This window comes from Lolium perenne, chromosome 3 (genome assembly GCF_019359855.2).
Source record: "Lolium perenne isolate Kyuss_39 chromosome 3, Kyuss_2.0, whole genome shotgun sequence".
Lineage (NCBI taxonomy): Eukaryota > Viridiplantae > Streptophyta > Magnoliopsida > Poales > Poaceae > Lolium > Lolium perenne.
The window spans coordinates 82,973,546-82,995,827 of record NC_067246.2 but is presented as its reverse complement, the minus strand read 5'-3'; the positions used below and the strand labels follow the sequence as shown (position 1 = coordinate 82,995,827).

Below are 22,282 nucleotides of genomic sequence, written 5' to 3'. Positions count from 1 at the left end.
AGTATACAGCCGATGCACGGACATCGACTTTAGAACATCACGATATAAAGCCGATGCACAGCCATCGACTCTAGTACATTTACACAAGATCTACCGGCTGCGTGTTCAAGACACGGATTTCGACCAGGTCGGTTTTCAGTTCAGTTGTGATGCCTTCTGCTTCCTCGAGGGAGTAAACAATGAGCCGATTTTGGTACCTGAACCTTCTCTTCGAGGACTTCCAACCCTTTGCGCCAGTTCAGCAGTACTGGCAGAAACGTCAGTTTTGGCACAAGGCAGCCCTTTGCTCTTTAAGCCGTTGGTACTTCATCTGCAATATCGGCTTTCAAAGGAAGAAGGGTGATCGGCTCTGATGCGTCTACCGTCGGCCTGGCTAAGTTGGCTATTTTCCCAGCTACGTTCGTAGGCATGATTAGGACCTCTGCATGGTGGCTGTCTCAATTTGCCTGAGTTCAGGGCCCTTGGACTGAACTGTGTATCCTCGCCACTGTTCTCACTTTGACTGAGGCTCGGGGTGCAGCTGATTTGATAGACACTCTATTTTTGGGAGCCGATTGGAGTTGCATCGGCTGACCCTGCACCATAACCTCCTCCGAAAGCGGTGAGTCGTTGCAGAAGCAGACTGCTAGAGCTACGGAGAGGAGCCTGAAAGGGAAGCCGTCGTCATCTACAGGGTTTGGACCGTCCTGTTACTGCAAGAAAATGAAGGAGACTGGATTCTCAAAACAGCCGATGAACAACCATCGGCTGTAGGATTGCAAAATATTATGGTCAGATATCAAATCACAGTCTGAATTTGAGAAGTGCTTGACTGACGGTCTAATCGGTGTCTGAGTCTGTAGGATTGCGAAATATTATGGTCAGATATCAAATATTCTGTCTACATTATTTAATCCGATACGTTGCTATCGGTCTTGGTGTGGCAAGCGGAAGGCTTGAAATTGGATTAATTGAAAGTTAAATTGGAAGAACAATTCTTATTAATTCAAAGGAGCGGCTTTACAGGAAAGAGCCGATGGCTCTCAAAAGGGGGATCTGATGCCTAGTGCACTGCTACTACTAGTCCTACACTAATTTGCCCCTGTTCTAGGGGTCGTCGCTGTCCTCATCGTCGCCGTTGTAGCTGCCGTCGGCGCTGCTTCCAGGGAGTTCCTCGTCACTGCTGCCCCAACCCTCGGCCGGAGCTTCTTCTTCCTCGTCATCATCATCATCCTCGCTGTCCGCCCAAGCGCGGAAGCGCTTTGCCGGCGGATATCCGGCGGAGGAGGAGGAGGCATCCTCCTCCTTTTCCTCTTCCTCCTCGTCATCATCATCGTCCTCGCTGTCCGCCCAAGCGCGGAATCGCTTTGCCGGCGGATGCTTAGCGGAGGAGGAGGAATCATCCTCCTCCTTTTCCTCTTCTTCCTCTACTTCTTCTTCTTCCTCCTCCCCGTCGGAGGAGGTGGGTTTCACCCATGGATGGAGGTCGTCTTCGCTTTCGCTTATCAGCTCCCCTTCGATGAGGAACTTGAGGTTGTCTTCCCCATCGGTCAGAGGCAGGTCGCCATCTGACCCGACGAGTGCTTCGGGTGGGCCGTCTGGCACATGATCAAAGTTCCACTCCGGCTCGCTCGAGGAGGAAGACTGGAAGGAGAGGCCGGAGGAGACGGAGGAAGAGGAAGACATTGCTACAGGGAAAGAGGGTTTTTCGGTGCCGATAGCTACAACAGAGGAAGGGGATGAAAAGGGCTAATCAATCAACAAAGTTAAATAAGGAGGAGCCTAGTGGAGATTTAATGCCATTGCAGTTTCCGAGGAAGTGATGCTAAAGCTATCAAATTTTGCAGAGAAATTGAGAAGACAAGGCATCATGATGAAGGATACTGCGACGGTTCTGCTCTGCCACGACATGACCCGACGAAGAAAAAGCAGAGTGATTTTGGAATTATCAATTCCAAAACCAGGGGGGCATGTGTTATCACCAGAATTTGACCGAGTCATAGGTGGGCCGCGATCAAGATGGACTTGAAGAATATACATGGAAGAAATACGTGAATCGGCCTGTTATGCAAAGTTTGGGCTAGTTTGCCCGTGTATCTGTAATATAGTAGGATACGTGTCGGTTAGTTAGAGTTTGTCTCGTGCACGGTGGGGATTATTCCCACGTTAGAAAGTCTACGGACTATAAATATGTATCTAGGGTTTATGAAATAAACAACAATCACGTTCACCACAAATCAATCTAGGCGCATCGCCAACTCCCTTGTCTCGAGGGTTTCTTCCGGGTAAGCATCATGCTGCCTAGATCGCATCTTGCAATCTAGGTAGTACAAGTTTATTCGTCGTTCATGCGTTGCTCGTACTGAAGCCTTTTTGATGGCGAGCAATGTAGTTATCTTAGATGTGTTAGGGTTAGCATTGTTCTTCGTATCATATGCTATCGTCGTGCAACCCTTAGACATCTAGCCGCCCTTACGCCTATCTTAGGCGTAGGGGTGGCACCCCGCTTGATCATTATTTAGTAGATCCGATCCGTTATGGTTGCTCCTTGTTCTTCAAGGATTAGTTTAATATCTGCATAGTTAGGCCTTACAAAGGGTTGAAGGATCCAGCGGCGCGTAGGGTGTAGTTTGCTAGCCCTAGACAGGATGTTCCGGGGATCAACCTCGTGTTGGTTTTTAGGCCCTGTCTAGGATCGGCTTACGATCACCGTGCGCGGCCGCGAGGCTCAATCACGAGTAGGACGTTCCGATTATGCGGTGAAAACCCTAAATCGTCGTAGATCGTTTTAGCTTTATCTTGATCAAGCAGGACCACCATATATTCATACACCTCGTGCGAATCATGGGTGGATCGGCTCTTTGAGCCGATTCACAGGACAACCTGAGAGCCGATCGAGGCTCGTATTTAATGTTTACGTGTATGCCATGCAGGAACTAAGCGAGGCATCTCCATCACCTTCCTGACCAGGTATAGGTCAGGTGGCACGCCCTTGCACCAGCATCGGACGTGCGTGCCGGAGTCTTTGCGGGCCGTCGCTCGGAGGGACCAGGGCCAGCCGCAGCCCTAAGTTGCTCCCGACTCTCCTGTGTTGCCCGTCGTTGCTCGCCGGTGGGTTTCTGACCGCAACAGCTTCAATGCCTTTACTTTGAATTTATGGCTTTATGAGTAACTCTTATGCAAGTCTTATTGATGCTTGTCTTGAAAGTACTATTCATGAAAAGTCTTTGCTATATGATTCAGTTGTTTACTCATTGTCTTCATCATTGCTTCGAATCGCTGCATTCATCTCATATGCTTTACAATAGTATTGATCAAGATCATGTTGGTAGCATGTCACTTAAGAAATTATCATTGTTATCGTTTACCTACTCGAGGGCGAGTAGGAACTAAGCTTGGGGATGCTTGATACGTCTCAAACGTATCTATAATTTCTTATGTTCCATGCTAGTTTTATGACAATACCTACATGTTTTGTTCACACTTTATGTCATTATTATGCGTTTTCCGGAACTAACCTATTGACAAGATGCCGAAGTGCCAGTTCTTGTTTTCTGCTGTTTTTGGTTTCAGAAATCCTAGTAAGGAAATATTCTCGGAATTGGACGAAATCAACGCCCAGCATCTTAGAATTCCATGAAGCTTCCAGAACACCCGAGAGGCACCAGAGGGGAGCCCTGGTGGCCCCACACGCCAGGGCGGCACGGCCTGGACCCTGGGCGCGCCCCCTACTGTGTGGAGCCTCCGTACCCCCTCCGACTCCACCTCTTCGCCTATTTATAGGTCCCTGACCTAAATCTTCGATACGGAAAAGCCACGGTACGAGAAACCTTCCAGAGCCGCCGCCATCGCGAAGCCAAGATCTGGGGGACAGGAGTCTCCCGTTCCCGACGCCGCCGGGACGGGGAAGTGCCCCCGGAAGGCTTCTCCATCGACACCACCGCCATCTTCATCAACGCTGCTGTCTCCCATGAGGAGGGAGTAGTTCTCCCTCGAGGCTAAGGGTTGTACCGGTAGCTATGTGGTTAATCTCTCTCTCAGGTACTCCAATACAATGATCTCATGAGTTGCCTTGCATAATTGAGATCCATATGATGAGCATTGTATCACTATTAGTCTATATGCTACTCTTGTGATGTTATTAAAGTATTATATTCCTCCTTCACGGTGTAATGGTGACAGTGTGTGCATCGTGTAGTACTTGGCGTAGGCTATGATCATAATCTCTTGTAGGTTATGGAGTTAATTATTACTATGATAGTATTGATGTGATTCATTCCCCCTTCATAGTGTAAAGGTGACAGTGTGTATGCTATGTTAGTACTCGGTTTAAATTGCAAAGATCTATTATGCTCTAAAGGTTACTTAAATATGAATGCCGAATGTTGTGGCGCTTGTTAACTCCGGCTTGAGGGAGCTCTTGTAGCCCTACACAACGAATGGTGTTCATTATCAAACAAGAGTATATGTAGCACAAAGGAAGAGAACTTATTTATTATGTGATCAATGTTGAGAGTGTTCACTAGTGAAAGTATGAACCCTAGGCTTTGTTTCCAAATACTGCAATCATCGCTTGTTTACTGTTTTACTGCATCTTTACTTCCTGCAATATTACTACCATCAACTGCACGCCAGCAAGCACTTTTCTGGCGCCGTTACTACTGCTCATATTCATTCATACCACTTGTATTTCACTATCTCTTCGCCGAACTAGTGCACCTATACATCTGACAAGTGTATTAGGTGTGTTGGGGACACAAGAGACTTCTTGTATCGTGATTGCAGGGTTGCTTGAGAGGGATATCTTTGACCTCTTCCTCCCTGAGTTCGATAAACCTTGGGTGATCCACTTAAGGGAAACTTGCTTCTGTTCTACAAACCTCTGCTCTTGGAGGCCCAACACTGTCTACAAAAATAGAAGCACCCGTAGACATCAGGGTGCCGCCGCCATCGCGAAACCTAGTTTCGGGGGACAGAAGTCTCGGGACGGGGAAGTGCCCCCGGAAGTCATCTCCATCGACGCCACTGCCTCCATCATGCTCCGTGAGTAGTTCCCCCATGGACTACGGGTTCTAGCTGTAGCTAGTTGGTACTCTCTCTCCCATGTACTTCAATACAATGATCTCATGAGTTGCCTTACATGATTGAGATTTATCTGATGTAATCGGTGTTGTGTTTGTTGGGATCCGATGGATTGTTACATTATGATTAGTCTATCTATATAAGTTTGTGAAGTTATTGTTGCTGCAATCTTGTTGTGTTTAATGCTTGTCACTAGTGCACGAGTGGCATGATCTTAGATTTAAGCTCTATAATTATTGCTTAGATTGTATCTACAAGTTGTTTGCACATGTCTATGTCCGGAACCCGAGGCCCCAGAGTGACAGCAACTGGGATAACTGGAGGGGAAGGCGTAGGTATGAGGATCACATGTTTTCACCAAGTGTTAATGCTTTGCTCCGGTGCTCTATTAAAAGGAGTACCTTAATTACCAGTAGATTCCCTTGAGGCCCGGCTGCCACCGGCTGGTAGGACAAAAGATGTTATGCAAGTTTCTCATTGCGAGCACGTATGACTATATATGGAAAACATGCCTACATGATTAATAGACTTGATGTTCTGTCTTAATGCTATTTCAATCCTATCAATTGCCCAACTGTAATTTGTTCACCCAACACTTGTTATTTGTTATTTGAGAGTTACCACTAGTGTAGATAGCTGGGAACCCCGGTCCATCTCTTATCATCATATACTCGTTCTATATGTCATTGGAAGTAGTATCAACTATTTTCTGGTGCCATTGCCTCTGTGTTACTGTTACTGCTGCTGTGTTACTGTTACTATTGCTCTCATATTACTGCTGCTTTCACATCACCCCTGTTACTAGTGCTTTTCCAGGTGCAGCTGAATTGACAACTCAGTTGTTAAGGCTTATAAGTATTCTTTGCTTCCCCTTGTGTCGAATCAATAAATTTGGGTTTTACTTCCCTTGATCGAAGACTGTTGCGATCCCCTATACTTGTGGGTTATCAAGACTATTTTCTGGCGCCGTTGCCGGGGAGGCATAGCTCTACTCATAAGTTCGCCCGGGGAGTACACTCTACCTCTCTCTCTCTCTTTTTTTATTTTGTTTTGCTTAGTTTACTTTTGTCTAGTTTCTTTTTGTTTTGTTTTATTTTTCTTATATACCCAAAAATCCATAAAAATTTGAAAAATCGAAAAATTAAAAACTGTTGTTATGGGAGAACCCACAACCTATTTGGAGCTTATTGAAATATATATGAATTATAGAGAATCAAGAACGGGTAAAGTCATGAGTGCTGTGATAGAAAAATTGAATACAATTGCTAAAATCTTGCTTAAACGCCATGATATAAACTGTTGCTCTAAACAGGATACTAAACATCTGAAATTCCAATGTGGCTTTAGTGAAGAAGTTTTAATTAAGAACTATAATTGGAATAACTATATTCATTTTGGGTTCGAAGAGGTAGAACAATTTGTCTTATTTATGGGAGCTTCTGAGATCGAATCCTTCATGTCTAAAAATTATGAAACTTGTGTTGCTTGTAAGGACCTTAAAGATTATGTCTCTTCTATCCTTAATTTTTGCATAGAAAGTTACAGTGATAATCCTTATATCATTGATTATAAAGAGAGACACATTCATGCACAAGAATGCACTCACAATTTGCAGGAACCTGTGGAAGAAGAAATTGCTGAACTTGAAAGCTCATTGGATGAAAAAGAGGAGGAGAGTGATGAACAAAAGGAGGAAGAATGGATTAGCTACCCATGCCAACCTTCTAATGAGAGTAACTCTTTATCTCTTACACTATTTGATTGTCCTCCATGCTTACCAAAGGAGGATGAATGTTATGTTCCTGTGGATTCTCTTGAAATATTCCCTATGAGTAAAACTTGTGAGAATAATTGTGCTACTGTTATCTATGATAATCCATGCTATTTCGAAAAATGTTATGATAATGCTTTGTTTGTGCCTGATATCGAAATGCATGGTACTAAAGAGTTTTGCTTAGCAAATGTTTATGATAAAGCTCTAGATGATGGTCCTATGTTACTTGATAATATTAATTGTACTACTAATGAAAATGGGATTGGAGAGATCTTGACTTTATATAGGAGTCCCATATCTTTTGACATTGATCAATCGTCTTGTTATATTATTGATAAAAGTGGGTTTGAAAGTTTTAATCCCACTATTTTTGAGCTTGATAAAAATTATGTGTTTGTAGATCATGAAAAGCATGCTGTATGTGATAGTTATATTGTTGAGTTTATTCATGAAGCTACTGAAAATTATTATGAGAGAGGAAAATATGGTTGTAGAAATTTGCATGGTACTAAAACACCTCTCTATATGCTGAAACTTTTGAAGTTGCTCGTGTTTTATCTTCTTATGCTTGTCACTTTGTTCTTCATGAATTTATTTGTGTACAAGATTCCTATGCATAGGAAGTGGGTTAGACTTAAATGTCTTTTGAACTTGCTTTTTGATGCTCTCTTTTGCTTCAACTCTCAACCTTATGTGAGCATCATTAAAATTGCTGAGCCCATCTTAATGGCTATAAAGAAAGCACTTCTTGGGAGATAACCCATGTCTTTATTTTGCTACTGTTTTGTTGTGTCTTGGAAGTTGTTAATACTGTAGCAACCTCTCCTTATCTTTATTTTATTGCATTGTTGTGCCAAGTAAAGTCTCTAATAGAAGGTTGATGCTAGATTTGGATTTACGCGCAGAAACAGATTTCTGTATGTCACGAATTTGAGTAGGTATCTCTGTAGGAACTCAGAAAAATCTGCCAATTTTCATGCGTGTTCCTCAGATATGTACGCAACTTTCATTAGTTTTGAGTTTTCTGATTTGAGCAACGGAAGTACCTCTTAAAAATTCGTCTTTACTGGATGTTCTGTTTTGACAGATTCTGTCTCTGTTTTTTTTTGCATTGTCTCTTGTGGACTTTAAGTAAGGCTTTCTAGACGTGGACAGCTGTAGCTAATGTTTTATTGAGTTCTTGCAATGTGTCACTAGAGGACCAAAGTGGATTAAAGTTTTTTGAGTACTAACCCCTCTAATGAAGTTTATGAGAAGTTTGGTGTGGCAGAAGTTTTCAAGGGTCAAGAGAGGAGGATGATATATGATCAAGAAGAGTGAAAAGTCTAAGCTTGGGGATGCCCCCGTGGTTCATCCCTGCATATTTCAAGAAGACTCAAGCGTCTAAGCTTGGGGATGCCCAAGGTATCCCCTTCTTCATCAACAACTTATCAGGTCACTTCTAGTGAAACTATATTTTTATTTAGTCACATCATATGTGCTTTACTTGGAGCGTCTGTGTGCTTTTATTTTTGTTTGTGTTTGAATAAATTCGGATCCTAGCAATCCTTATATGGGAGAGAGACACGCTTCACTTTTTCATATGAACACTGGTGTTCTTAGTTCTACTTTTAATGTTCATGGCGGAGCTGAAAGCCGCAACACTTATTGATATTTGGTTGGAAACAGGAAATGCTTCATATTGTCTTGAATAATTTGATACTTGGCAATTGTTTTGAGCTCTCAAGTAGATCATGTTTAAGCTCTTGCATCATGTAGTTTAAACCTATTAGTGGAGAACTACCGTAGAGCTTGTTGAAATTTGGTTTGCGTGATTGGTCTCTCTAAGGTCTAGATATTTTCTGGTAAAAGTGTTTGAGCAACAAGGAAGACAGTGTAGAGTCTTATAATGCTTGCAATATGTTCTTATGTAAGTTTTGCTGTACCGGTTCATACTTGTGTTTGCTTCAAACAACCTTGCTAGCCAAAGCCTTGTACTGAGAGGGAATGCTTCTCGTGCATCCAAAACCTTGAGCCAAAACCTATACCATTTGTGTCCACCATATCTACCTCTATGTGGTATTTCCTGCCATTCCAAGTAAATACTTCATGTGCTACCTTTAAACAATTCAAAAGCTATTATCTCTTATTTGTGTCAATGTTTTATAACTCATGAGGAAGTATGTGGTGTTTTATCTTTCGATCTTGTCATTTACTTCGGACAGACTTTCACCAATGGACTAGTGGCATATACATCCGCTTATCCAATAATTTTGCAAAAAGAGCTGGCAATGGGGTTCCCAGCCCCAATTAATTAACTTTCATTAATAATTCTCTTCACATGTTTTGCCCTGATCTATCAGTAAGCAACTTAATTTTGCAAATAGACACTCCTCCATGGTATGTGAATGTTGGAAGGCACCCGAGGATTCGGTTAGCCATGGCTTGTGTAAGCAAAAGGTTGGGAGGAGTGTCATCAATAATGAAACTAAAATACATGTGTAAACAAAAGAGAAGAGGGATGATCTACCTTGCTGGTAGAGATAACGTCCTTCATGGGAGCCGCTCTTGAAAGTCTGGTTGATAAGGTAGTTAGAGTGCCCACTACCATTCGTTGACAACAACAAACACCTCTCAAAACATTACTTTTATGCTCTCTATATGATTTCAAAACTTGAAAAGCTCTAGCACATGATTTAATCCCTGCTTCCCTCTGCGAAGGGCCTTTCTTTTACTTTATGATAAGTCAGTTTACCTACTTCCTTCCATCTTAGAAGCAAACACTTGTGTCAACTGTGCATTGATTCTTACATACTTGCTTATTGCACTCATCATATTACTTTGTGTTGACAATTATCCATGAGATATGCATGTTGAAAGTTGAAAGCAATTGCTGAAACTTAATCATCCTTTGTGTTGCTTCAATGCCTTTACTTTGAATTTATTGCTTTATGAGTTAACTCTTATGCAAGACTTTTTGATGCTTGCCTTGAAAGTACTATTAATGAAAAGTTTTGCTATATGTTATCTATTTGTTATCAAACTATAGATCATTGCCTTGAGTCACTTCATTCATCTCATATGCTTTACAATAGTATGATCAAGATTATGTAAGCAGCATGTCACTACAGAAATTATTCTTTTTATCGTTTACCTACTCGAGGGCGAGTAGGAACTAAGCTTGGGGATGCTTGATACGTCTCCAACGTATCTATAATTTCTGATGTTCCATGCTAGTTTTATGACAATACCTACATGTTTTGCTCACACTTTATAATGTTTTTATGCATTTTCCGGGACTAACCTATTAACAAGATGCCGAAGTGCCAGTTCCTGTTTTCTCCTGTTTTTGGTTCCAGAAAAGCTGTTCGGGCAATATTCTCGGAATTGGACAAAACAAAAGCCGAACCTCGTATCTTACCGAGATGGACCCAGAACACCGAAGAAGAGACGGAGAAGGGCCAGGGGGGACCACACCACCTGGCGGCGCGGCCAAGAGGGGGGGGGGGGCGCTGCCCTAGGGTGTGGACCCCCCAGGCACCCCCTTGCGCCGCCTCTTCGCCTATAAAATCCCTCGCGACCTAAAAACCCGATACCAATTGACGAAACTCCAGAAAGACTCTAGGGGCGCCGCCGCCATCACGAAACCTAGTTTCGGGGGACAGAAGTCTCGGGATGGGGAAGTGCCCCCGGAAGTCATCTCCATCGACGCCACCGCCTCCATCATGCTTCGTGAGTAGTTCCCCCATGGACTACGGGTTCTAGCTGTAGCTAGTTGGTGCTCTCTCTCCCATGTACTTCAATACAATGATCTCATGAGCTGCCTTACATGATTGAGATTCATCTGATGTAATCGGTGTTGTGTTTGTTGGGATCCGATGGATTGTTACATTATGATTAGTCTATCTATATAAGTTTGTGAAGTTATTGTTGCTGCAATCTTGTTGTGTTTAATGCTTGTCACTAGTGCACGAGTGGCATGATCTTAGATTTAAGCTCTATAATTATTGCTTAGATTGTATCTACAAGTTGTTTGCACATGTCTATGTCCGGAACCCGAGGCCCCAGAGTGACCGCAACTGGGATAACTGGAGGGGAAGGCGTAGGTATGAGGATCACATGTTTTCACCAAGTGTTAATGCTTTGCTCCGGTGCTCTATTAAAAGGAGTACCTTAATTACCAGTAGATTCCCTAGAGGCCCGGCTGCCACCGGCTGGTAGGACAAAAGATGTTATGCAAGTTTCTCATTGCGAGCACGTATGACTATATATGGAAAACATGCCTACATGATTAATAGACTTGATGTTCTGTCTTAATGCTATTTCAATCCTATCAATTGCCCAACTGTAATTTGTTCACCCAACACTTGTTATTTGTTATTTGAGAGTTACCACTAGTGTTGATAGCTAGGAACCCCGGTCCATCTCTTATCATCATATACTCGTTCTATATGTCATTGGAAGTAGTATCAACTATTTTCTGGTGCTATTGCCTTTGTGTTATCAAGTATCTTCGCTGCTGTGTTACTGTTACTATTGCTCTCATATTACTGCTGCTTTCACATCACCCCTGTTACTAGTGCTTTTCCAGGTGCAGCTGAATTGACAACTCAGCTGTTAAGGCTTATAAGTATTCTTTGCTTCCCCTTGTGTCGAATCAATAAATTTGAGTTTTACTTCCCTCGAAGACTGTTGCGATCCCCTATACTTGTGGGTTATCACTCTTCGGGTGGGATTTTGTAAGCTTGTGTATTTCTTTTGTAGGTTCTATCAGCCGATATGGGCCTTTGTATGATTCTTTATTTTTGTTAATATGGGTGTAATGGAACAAAACATGTGAGCTTTGTATACTCATGTATAGTGTTTGCACCCTTGTCCCGTTTGCGTGATGCTTGTTTTTTCTCTTTGTTTTATTTGTCTCATGTGTTTATAAATTCAAACTTTGTCCATTAAGAAAATTTGTTTGATCTTATTTTATAAGAAAATCTTCTCCAATCTGATGATTTTATGTCACCTACAAGATCACAAGTAGTACTCCATTCATCCCAAAATAACTTGCTATTTTTTTTATAAATAAGGATATATCTATAACTAAAATGTGTCTATATACTTTCATATATAAGTAGTACTTCATCTGTCCCAAAATAACTTTCTCATTAATTTTGTACTCGTGGAATATATCGAAGATTGTTGGAGATATGCCCAAGAGGCAATAATAAAAATGATTATTGTTATATCTTAGTGTTCATGATAAATATTTACATCTCATGCTATAATTGTATTAATCGGAAACATTAATACTTGTGTGTTTTGTAAACATAAATGAGTCCCTAGTAAGCCTGTTGTTAAGCTAGCTTGTTGATTAATAGATGATCATGGTTTCCTGATCATGAACATTGAATGTTATTAATAACAAGATCATATCATTAGGTGAATGATGTGATGGATTTAAACCCATAGTAAGCGTAGCATATGATCAAGTTATTAAGTTCGTTTTGCTTCAAGCATTAAGATACATAGTAACCTAATCCTTCGACCATGAGATCATGTTAATCACCTACAACAGATTGATGCTTTGATGACATCAAACACTACTTCGTAAATGGGTAGTTATAAAGGTGGCATTAAGTGTTCGGAAAGTATAGGTTGAAGCACGTGGATCAATAGTGGGATTTGTCCATCCAAATGACGGATAGATATACTCTGGATCCTCTCGGTGGAATGTCATCCAATTAGCTTGCATGCATGTGACTGGCTCACAAGGGATGTCATATCACAGTATGAGTAAAGAGTACTTATCGGTAACGAGGTTGAACTAGGTATGGAGATACTCACGATCAAACTTAGGATAAGTAAATATCGCGAGACAAAGGTAATCGATATCGTATGTAAATGGTTCATTCGATCACGAAGTCATCGTTGAATATGTGGGAGCTATTATGGATCTCCAGGTCCCGCTATTAGTTATTGATCGGAGAAGAGTCTCGATCATGTCTGCATAGTTCACGAACCGTATGGTGACACACTTAAGGTTCGATGTCGTTTTAAGTAGATATGGAATATGGAATGGAGTTTGAATATTGTTCGGAGTCTCGGATGGGATCCATGACATCACGAGGAGTTCCGGAATGGTCCGGAGAATAAGATTCATATATGGGAAGCCACATTCCAAGTTTGGGAGTGGTCTGTTGAATTTATGGAAGGTTGTAGAAGTTTCTAGAATCATCCGGAATAAATCACTAAGGAAGGAGGAGTCCCGGAGGGACTCCACCAACCCTAGCCAACCCACCAATTGGGAAGGTGGAGTCCATGGTGTACTCCACCTAGCTAGTTGGCCGGTCAAGAAAGAAGGAAAGGGAGAAATCCCTCTCCCTCTAGGTTTCTCAATTTGGTAAGTTTGGAGTTCAACTTCAAAGTGGTTTTGGGGCAAACCCTAGGGGGTTTCCACCTATTTAAAGGGGAGGAGAGGGGAGGGGCTGGACACACAAGTTGGCCGTACCACCAAGGGGCTCCCAGGCCGGCGCCTCAAGCCCCCCTCTCTCCCAAACCCTAGCTATTCCCTCCTCCTAATTCTCCCGCGGTGCTTACGGCGAAGCGCTGCCGGAGATCTCCACCACCATCACCACGCCGTCGCGCTGGCGGGATTCCGAGGAGGATCTACTACATCCGCTGCTCGCAGGAACAGTGAGAAGGACGTCGTCATCAACACCGTACGTGTGACCGAGTGCGGAGGTGTTGCCCGATTGTGGCACCGTCAAGATCTTCTACGCGCTTTTGAATGCGGAGGGTGATCGACTACATCCACCACGAGATTTCTCGTTAACGCTTAGCGTTCTTCGAGGGCATGTTGATCTTCACCTCGTTGCTACCATCTACTAGATTAGATATTGGCTTGTTATTCGTTCTTGCGGTAGGAATTTTTTTGTTTTCTATGCTACAAATTCCTACAGTAATGTACTTCCTTCTACAAAAGTTTAGGTAAACTACTTTATGTTGTTGCTTACTTTAAGTTGTTGCTTTGTAGCATCCTCAAGAAGGGACAAATTAGACTTAGGGTTTCGTGGAAAATAGAGGGCAAGTAGAACTCGGAGGTGGTCAGACGAACAAAGGCGTCTAACTAAAGAAAACACGGTGGCTAGGGTTTGCAATGATCCGGTCCTTACTTCGACCTCGGCTTCACCTTTATATAGGAGGTGAAGTCGAGACTTTTCCGTGTCGTACAAGTACAGAGTTATCGGGCCTCACTGGGCCTTTCCTTATATTGTTGCAAGTTTCCTATACTAACTCTACTTCTTTAATCCGCACATCTTCATCTTCTTGGGCCTCCAAAGCTTAGGCCATGGGCCTTCGACTTCAACCATGGACCAGGGGTATATATGCGACATACCCCTTATGCGTACCCATGTCACATATATATTTTTAGTTTCGTCTGACTATAGGTTTTTAATACTAATTTGTTGATTGTCGGTGCAACGAGATATACGTTGGAGTTCAAACAACTTTTTAGCAATTGAATTGCACCATGACTAATGCTAGTATGGGAGTTATAGGTCGATCACGACTACAGTTTTCTAGTTGCAAGTGGATTGTTACTAAGGTTTTTCCAATTGTGAGTGGGTTGTAACCGAGAAAAAAAATCCTAACTTTTGGATCGGAGCCATGATTCCTGTTGGCAAGCGGGTTGTAACTATGATTATTTAGTTGCATTTCGGTCGCAACACTAAGCTTTTCCTAGTTGCAAGTGGACTGCAACCGAGAAAATATTCTCGACCATTGGATTAGCATCGTGATTTATGCTGAAAGTTGCAAGTTTGTTGCAACTGTGATTTTCTAGTGCAAGTGTGGATGTAATTGACAAAAGAATGTCCGTAGATGTTGGAGTAGGATCCTGATTTGTGTTGGGCTAAGAGTTTTACGTGGCACAAATATAATATTTTTTCTCCATGTGGTTTGCAATTTAGTTTTCTTCAAAAGATGCAAGTGGATTGCAGAGAAAAAAGTTCTCAATCATTGGATTAGCGTCATGATTTGTGCTCGTTGGGAGCTGCAAGGTAGTTGCAACTGTAATTTTCTAGATGCAAGTGGATCACAACTAAGGACAAATGTTCTTGGCCGATGCATTAACATCATGATTCATATTGGCTAAGAGTTGCAAGTGGGTTTTTGCTACTGCGATTTTTCAGTTGTGAGTTGGCTGCAACTTCTTTTTTCTAGTTGGAAGTGGACTACATCTAAGAAAATATGTTCTCATCCATTGGGTTAGCATTGTGATTCATGCCAGCTGGGAGTTGAAATTGGATCGAAACTGTAATTTTTAGTTGCAAATTGGCCACGAGTTATTACTTCCTCCGTACTAACATAAGTGTTGCAATTTTTTATAGATGCAGATGTATCTAGACCCGTTTTTTTATGTATCTAGAAAAAGTTGAGACACTTATTTTAGAACTGAGGGAGTAATTGCCAATTGCAAGTGGGTTTCCCGACAATTTGTAATTGTATCTTAGTTGCAGAAAAATAGTTATTGCGGTCCAATTAAAAGGTTCCCTCCATTGCTAAATGTACCTGTTTTTAGAAGGAGCGAGAAAACATACACTATATGACGTGACTGCGGTAAAATTGTATCTCTACAATTAAAAAATGCATGAGAATAATATTTCAATTTTTGTACCGCTCTTTTTTTTTGCTTGCTTTTTTAGGGGATGATCATCATAACATGATTTACTAAGAAGTAATATGTAGATCGTCCAAAAGAGTTTGTCGTAAAAAGCTAGGCAAATCATAACAAGATCTAGCTATTACATGAGCTGAATTGTTCATCTCTCTTGGGCAATTTTTATTTTCTTTACTCTTGCAAAGAGACACGTGAAATTGATTAATCAATTAGTTGACACAAAATTAAAACAGAAAGAAGCAGCCACTAGTTATCTGAAAAACAACACGTGCAACCATCATCCGGTTTGCGTTGCAGCTACATACACGGTTTTGATCACCGTAGCGAGATCTTTTATCTTCTGTTTTTTTTTGTATAGTAGGGTTGTGTGCATCCGTAATGTATTTAGGACATTTCGTTGTTGGAGAGGCTAGAGGTAATTGGTATCTTTACAATATTAACATATTCCCTTTGTTGAAAAAAAAAAACAGCCCTGCAACAATGTTTCCCTTTTGAATAAATACATCTATCCGAGCTCTCTATAAAGGAGAAGAACAATTCATAGGAAGAGCTTGTTGCAAACAAAACTACCTAATTTCGTCATAAGCTTTTCTCAAAGTCAGTTTTTAAAAGATCAAGCCATATAATTTTTTGTGTGATGTTCATGGATAGTCTCATGAAAAATAACAATCTCCTCCATAATTAGCGTCATTACGTATTCGATGGCACTCCAGTGAGAGGAGCCTCACAGAGGGGAGAGAGAGAGAGGGGGGGGGGGGGGGGGGGGGCCATCGGGCGAGGAGTCACCGGGACGGGACACACGGGCTACCCAAATTCGGAAACCTCATGCCCTTGTCTGAAATTATTGGGCAACTAGTGCGAGATTACAATGAATTGAGTTCTCCCTCAAGTGCTCCGAGGATCCAACCTATAAAGGCTTTGGATCTAGGGTTACAAGGGTAGAGATCCTACCTGATACGACTAAGTCTAGAGTACATTGAGTATTCCTTGTCGTCATGCACGTCACGGATCTGACCGACCTTCATCATGGACCTGATCTGACAACTTGTCTCTAGAGTGGATCCATCCTTCACTGATTTCCGACAACTGGGCCACCCTCACCACCATCTATGGATTACCCGGGCTTACCGGAATCCAAGGCTCTACCGTGGTATACCTAGTTAGCTTAGCCACGTCAATTAGTGACCTGACATGTGTTTTTTGTGTACTCCACAAGTAGTCTCATGAATATGCTCCCAATGCACAATAAATTCGAAAAACTGTAAAATAAAATTTAAAACTAAATTTCTATATAGTGCTTCTTTGTGTTAATGTGGCATGTGTTCATGCAGATTTGTTGCAAAAATTAATATGTATATATGTTCCCATTAAGAAAACAAAGTTCAGTGCTCTATACAAGCACCAAATTTGACACTTAATTTACCTTTGTGACACACAATATTTATGTTTTTACATAAAAATTTGCAGACAACCAAGAGACATGAAGAATATTTACATGTCTAATTTTGGAGCTGAGTTGCATATCCACATAAATGGGCAAACAATAAGGTGGATCGACAAAAGAGATTACCAGAGTCTACCTTAAGGACGAATGTGATTAATTGACCCACAAAAAATAATCTTTATTAACTGAATCGAGGAGCTTCTGCCTCACCATGCAATTGAACTGACCAAGTAAGCTCCCACGGAGTAAAATGAAGATATCACCAAAGTGTGCGGAAAACAGAAGATGGGACGGAACATCCGCTACAAAAATCGATTCTAACTAGACCAATTTGGTCAGTACAGCACGCCAAGTTGTCACTGACGTCTGCCTGTTCGGATCATAGGAGGACCAAATTATGAGACCAAACCCCCCTTCAAACGGTCAATCAGCTCACCCTTCTTCAGCTTGGAGTAACCTCTCATCTGTCTCGCTTTCGCCATCTCCCTCAGCTCGGCCACCTTCATGTCCTCCAGATTTGGCTGCCCATCTTGATATACTTCCTCTGGAAAAACGAAGACAGTCCGTCTTAATTGTCATGATGAACCTATGGGTTGCGGCATGGCAAGCAGATGATCCACGACAAAAAGAAACAAAGAAATAAAATGTGTTTTAATCTTGATGTATTTTTTTTTTTACAATCAGAACGAACCGTTATTGTTCTGCAAGTGCAAATGCAGAAACCGAAGAAAGATGATTTGAGTCCCGTGTTTTTCAGTTACCATAAGATTGCTTGCCGGTGTCTTCGAACAGGTCGGCCGGCGATGGTTTCCTGGTCCTCCTGGACGCCTTGGGCGAGTCCCTGGCAATGGCGGCCTGGATGCCTCTGAAGAATTCGATGAGCTCTTCTTTGCTGTGCTTCCTGACCGCCGTTCCTGGCGGTAGAGACCCGTTGGCTTCCGATCTGACGATCATGGAAGATGAGCACGGCAGGGAACCTCGGCGCGGAGCACAAAGGAGAACGATATCTGCAGATGCAAACTAAGTTCAGAGACTACTTCACCAAAATCCCGTGCTTTAAGTTTTGTCTGATTGAATGAGCTGATGAAATGTGCAATTAGTAAATGCAGTTTTTTGATCAGTAGTTAGATTTCTTTTTCTCCTTTTTGGATGTAAAACTTTCGCAGAAAATATGGTATAGTGAGCTACCATCTGGTCAAACCGGAACAATTGGATTTGAAAGGAATCAAAGACTGAAAATAAGAGAGGGTGCTGTTACAGAGTCTACTCCGAATGGCTGTATTTGTACTCCGTATGTCATAAGAAATACAGTAGTACACTAATGGGACCCCGAGCATGAAGCTTCGTATGTGGACAGAACGATGCCATGAACCGATGAACACAAGGAATGAGCTCACACATAAATAATGTAAATGTTTCTACGAAATGGGAGATAACTAAGATCTTTCTGAATCACCTCTTTGGGAAGCAAATGACCTGGGGAAGCCATCTTTTCTCAGAAGATTGGGAGCGATTTGGTGGTGCTGCATGAGAACTCCTCCCATTTCTTCTCTCTTCTTCCTTCACCCAAGAAGAGAAACTGACCTCCTTGCTGTGCTCTAATGGAGTGACAGTGCGCAGTGCTCTCTTCTTCCTTTACTCCGTGTGTGCTCTATCCTCTTTCTTAGCCACATGCAGATGGTGAATGATACATGCCGTGAAACTTTTCATAGACACCCTCGTTCCAAAATGATGATTTTTTCTGAAATATGAGGGAGCAAATGGCTAAAGAGGCAACCTAATCCAGAAGGCTATCCCCTGCAGACTGCAATCAGCTAGACCAAACCACGCCGACAACGCAAGATTTCGCGGCAAAAAATTGAACTCCTCTGCCTCCGACTGCCATGGCTCCGCCGCCAGCCGCCTCCATTTCCAGCCACCTCCGAGCCCCGCCGCCATGGCCGCCTCCCAGAAGTACCAGCCAGAGAGCAAGGGTTAGGTGCAGCGTCCTCGCGCCGTCCGGCCATGTTCTTGAGGCAGCCGCGTCTCCGAGGGACACCGAGAAATCGTCACACTGGGTCCCGAGGTCCGACGTGAACCTGCAGATTCAGAGACTGTGTCGGTCGGGTGAGTTGACAGAGGCTTTGAGGTTGCTCGGCTCGGACGGGGTGGACGACCGGAGCTATGGCGCCGTCCTCCAGCTCTGCTCCGAGGTGAGATCATTGGAGGGCGGTAAGAGAGCCCATTTCCTGGTCCGTGCATCTGGCCTTGGCAGAGACGGAATGGACAGCGTTCTCGGACAGAAATTAGTGCTGATGTATCTGAAATGCGGGGACTTGGCGAGTGCAAGAAGGGTGTTCGATGAAATACCTCAAGTAAGCGATGTGCGTGTTTGGACCGCTCTGATGAGTGGCTATGTGAAGGCTGGTGATTTACGAGAAGGAGTATCTCTGTTCAGGAAGATGCACAGCTGTGGGGTTCAACCGGATGCATACACCATTTCATGCATCTTGAAGTGCATTGCTGGTTTGGGCAGTATCGAGGATGGTGAGGTGGTTCATGGTTACCTTGAGAAGTTGGGTTTTGGCTCGCAGTGTGCTGTTGGGAATGCATTGATGGCTTTGTACTCGAGGTGTGGCCATAATGAGGATGCTCTGCGGGTGTTCGAAGGGATGCCGCAGCGGGATGCTATTTCTTGGAACTCTGTGATCAGTGGCTGCTTTTCAAATGGATGGCATGATAGGGCCATTGAGCATTTTAGCAAAATGTGGTTTGAAGGCATGGAGATCGATTCAGTGACAATGCTCAGTGTTTTGCCTTCCTGCGCTGAATTAGGTTACGAGCTTGTTGGAAGAGTGATTCATGGATACTCTGTGAAAACTGGATTACTCTGGGAGCTTGAATCTTTGGAGAGAGGAGTAGAGGAAGATCTAGGATCCAAATTGGTATTCATGTATGTGAAATGTGGTGAGTTGGGCTATGCACAGAAGGTGTTTGATGCCATGTCATCGAAAAGTAACATACATGTATGGAATCTGCTGATAGGAGGGTATGCAAAGGCTGGTGAATTTGAAGAAAGCCTGTTTCTTTTTGAGCAAATGCGTGATAATGGAATTACCCCAGATGAACACACCATTTCATGCCTGGTAAAGTGCGCCACTAGTTTGTATGGTGGTAGGGATGGCCTGGTGGTGCATGGGTATCTTGTGAAGCTGGGTTTTGGGGCACAGTGTGCAGTTTGCAATGCACTGATATCGTTCTATGCGAAATCCAACAGGATCGAGGATGCAATCTTGTTGTTTGATGGAATGCCTCATCGAGATGTCATTTCTTGGAATTCTATCATCAATGGTTGCACTTTCAATGGATTACACGGAAAAGCTATTGAGCTGTTTGTAAGAATGTGGTTACAAGGACATGAGTTAGACTCTGCCACATTACTAGGTGTTTTGCCTGCTTGTGCACAATTGCGTCATTGGTTTCTAGGGAGACTAGTCCATGGGTATTCTGTGAAAACTGGCTTGATCCGTGAGACATCTCTCACTAATGTTCTTCTCGATATGTACTCAAATTGCTCAGATTGGCGTAGCACCAATAAGATATTCAGGAATATGGATCAGAAAAGTGTTGTTTCGTGGACAGCAATAATCACGAGTTATACCAGGGCTGGTCTTTTTGACAAAGTGGCTGGGTTATTTCAGGAAATGGGGTTAGAAGGTATCAGACCAGATGCCTTTGCAGTCACCAGTGCTCTTCATGCTTTTGCTGGTAATGAATCGCTGAAACATGGCAAATCTATCCATGGATATGCCTTCAGAAATGGAATGGAGAAAGTTCTCCCTGTTGCCAATGCGCTAATGGAAATGTACACGAAATGTGGAAATATGGAAGAAGCAAGGTTGATTTTTGATGGTGTGATGAGTAAGGACATGATATCATGGAATACACTGATAGGAGGCTACTCCAGGAATAATCTTGCCGATGAAGCGTTCAGTTTGTTCACTGAAATGCTGCTCCAGTTCAGACCTAATGCTGTGACCATGACCTGTATCCTTCCTGCTGCGGCAAGCCTTTCATCCCTGGAGAGAGGCAGAGAGATGCACGCTTATGCGCTACGAAGAGGGTACCTGGAAGACGATTTCGTAGCCAACGCTCTTATGGACATGTATGTTAAGTGCGGCGCGTTACTACTAGCCCGGCGGTTGTTTGACAGGTTGAGCAACAAGAACCTCATCTCATGGACCATCATGGTAGCTGGATATGGCATGCATGGCCGTGGCAGGGAAGCCATTGCCCTGTTCGAGCAGATGAGGATCTGTGGCATTGAGCCAGATGCAGCCTCTTTCAGTGCCATACTGTATGCTTGCAGCCATTCAGGTCTGAGAGACGAGGGATGGAGATTCTTCGATGCAATGCGTCATGAACACAAAATAGAGCCAAGACTGAAGCATTACAACTGCATGGTTGATCTACTAATCAACACCGGAAATTTGAATGAAGCTTATGAGTTCATCGACTCAATGCCGATCGAGCCAGATTCAAGCATATGGGTCTCATTGCTGCGTGGATGTAGAATTCACAGGGATATCAAGCTTGCAGAGGAGGTGGCAGAGAGGGTTTTCGAGCTGGAACCTGAAAACACTGGATACTATGTTCTTCTTGCCAACATATATGCTGAGGCTGAGAGATGGGAGGCTGTAAGGAAGCTCAGGAGCAAGATTGGTGGCCGAGGACTCCGGGAGAGAACTGGCTCTAGTTGGATTGAGGTCAGGGGCAAGGTTCAGGTCTTTGTCGCTGACAACCGGAATCATCCACAGGGGGCAAGGATTGCAGAGTTCCTGGATGAAGTTGCCACAAGAATGCAGGAAGAAGGCCACGACCCAAAGAAAAACTATACTCTGATGGGTGCCGACGATGCAGTGAAAGGCGAGGCACTCTGCGGGCACAGTTCAAAGCTCGCTGTCGCATTCGGCGTGCTGAATTTGTCAGAAGGGCGTCCGATCCGTGTGACGAAGAGCTCAAGGCTTTGCACTCACTGCCACGAGGCTGCCAAGTTCATATCCAAGATGTGCAGCAGAGAGATCATATTGAGGGATTCAAACAGGTTTCACCATTTTGAACAAGGCAGGTGCTCTTGTAGAGGTTACTGGTGAGAAAACAGTAGTTCCTAATTACTAATTTGTGAACCGGCTGGCCAGCTGCACTATGTTTAGAGCAGCGGACATGTGTTGCTAGAAATAGCAGCGTGTATACAGTGTAGCATGCTGATTTGCTTATTACAGTATGAAGAGGGTGCCATCACGTTCACAACGTTGAGTGAAATATGACTTTGTAAGAAACAACTATTACAAATCACTCCGGGAGCCGAATTGAG

General features: G+C 43.1%; 2 protein-coding genes across 2 annotated transcripts; one reads left to right on the top strand and one right to left on the bottom strand.

Annotated features, from left to right (window-relative positions):
- Positions 1–17,106: 17,106 nt before the first annotated feature.
- On the bottom strand, positions 17,107–18,631 carry LOC127341775 (uncharacterized). The gene is made up of 3 exons (XM_071827256.1): positions 18,386–18,631; positions 17,691–17,936; positions 17,107–17,500 (listed from the first exon to the last, which is right to left on the bottom strand). Exons 1-3 carry the CDS (start codon positions 18,471–18,473, stop codon positions 17,325–17,327), a joined length of 510 nt encoding a protein of 169 aa, XP_071683357.1. The 5' UTR covers positions 18,474–18,631; the 3' UTR covers positions 17,107–17,324.
- An 87-nt stretch (positions 18,632–18,718) lies between these two features.
- On the top strand, positions 18,719–22,164 carry LOC127341776 (pentatricopeptide repeat-containing protein DOT4, chloroplastic). Its single transcript, XM_051367709.2, has one exon. The coding sequence runs from the start codon at positions 18,813–18,815 to the stop codon at positions 22,059–22,061; it is 3,249 nt and encodes a 1,082-aa protein (XP_051223669.1). The 5' UTR covers positions 18,719–18,812; the 3' UTR covers positions 22,062–22,164.
- Positions 22,165–22,282: the final 118 nt, after the last annotated feature.

Excerpts from the sequence above, each read along its gene's own strand:
- LOC127341775 (XM_071827256.1), bottom strand. The coding sequence starts at position 18,473 with ATGGGAGGAGTTCTCATGCAGCACCACCAAATCGCTCCCAATCTTCTG. Across the intron at positions 17,937-18,385 it reads GTCATTTGCTTCCCAAAGAG|ATATCGTTCTCCTTTGTGCT; the intron begins GTGATTCAGAAA and ends TTGCATCTGCAG. Across the intron at positions 17,501-17,690 it reads CACCGGCAAGCAATCTTATG|TAAGACGGACTGTCTTCGTT; the intron begins GTAACTGAAAAA and ends CATCATGACAAT.
- LOC127341776 (XM_051367709.2), top strand. The coding sequence starts at position 18,813 with ATGGCTCCGCCGCCAGCCGCCTCCATTTCCAGCCACCTCCGAGCCCCG.